This window comes from Eimeria mitis, genomic scaffold, assembly GCF_000499745.2.
Source record: "Eimeria mitis Houghton genomic scaffold, Emh_scaff1249, whole genome shotgun sequence".
NCBI classification, from domain to species: Eukaryota; Apicomplexa; class Conoidasida; order Eucoccidiorida; family Eimeriidae; genus Eimeria; species Eimeria mitis.
The window spans coordinates 3292-3957 of record NW_013568433.1 but is presented as its reverse complement, the minus strand read 5'-3'; the positions used below and the strand labels follow the sequence as shown (position 1 = coordinate 3957).

The 666-nt window shown below is 58.6% G+C and overlaps 2 protein-coding genes across 2 annotated transcripts in view; both read left to right on the top strand.

Annotated features, from left to right (window-relative positions):
* The window catches only part of EMH_0032920 (uncharacterized protein), a gene marked incomplete at both ends in the record, with an annotated part of 4311 nt that extends 4220 nt beyond the window's left edge, over positions 1-91 (top strand). Inside the window, one exon of the mRNA XM_013494685.1 lies at positions 3-91. Within this exon, the coding sequence (XP_013350139.1) occupies positions 3-91 (89 nt within the window). The remainder of the gene's footprint in view (positions 1-2) is intronic.
* A 212-nt stretch (positions 92-303) lies between these two features.
* EMH_0032910 (uncharacterized protein) overlaps positions 304-666 on the top strand; it is a gene marked incomplete at both ends in the record, with an annotated part of 2965 nt that continues 2602 nt past the window's right edge. The window contains one exon of the mRNA XM_013494684.1: positions 304-427. Within this exon, the coding sequence (XP_013350138.1) occupies positions 304-427 (124 nt within the window). The remainder of the gene's footprint in view (positions 428-666) is intronic.

The window sequence follows — 666 nt, the reverse complement described above, 5'->3', positions numbered from 1 at the left end:
AGCAGCAGCAGCAGGAAGAGCAGCAGCAGCAGGAAGAGCAGCAGCAGCAGGAAGAGCAGCAGCAGCAGCACGAGCAGCAGCAACTGTGTAGCTTCTCACGCCCCGAAGCAACGGGAGCTTCAGTAGACACATCTGTAGAGCGAGAGGAAGCAGCAGTAGCAGTAGAACAACCAGCAGCAGCAGCAGCAGCAGCAGCGCCATCGCTACCATCAGCAGCAGCAGCAGCACCACCACCACCACCAGCAGCAGCAGGGAGTATTTCAGGTGGCGTTCGCGTTCCATTGAGTTTACGTACCCAGCTAGATGCAGCAGCAGCAGCAGCAGCAGCAGCAGCAGGAGGAGGATCCCAATCCCAATCCCCCGCCTCTGCCTCCTCCTCCTCCTCCTCCTCCTCCTCCGCAGCAGCAGCAGCAGCAGCAGGAGCAGGGTATGGGGGCAGCAGCAGCAGCTGTGCCCCTTCTCCTAGCGAGAGCCCTCGGGGTTTCGATCCCTTACCCCTAGACTGGCGCTGTGACCTCATCAGTGCTGGGGACCAAGTATGCGAGATACACGCCGCATGCAGAGTGGCGAGACACTTCGCTGGCCACGTTAAATTCGCAAAACTTCTCTTCTTAAGAGATCCACTTGATCCTAGATTCGCTGCACAAACACCCAGAAGATTCATCG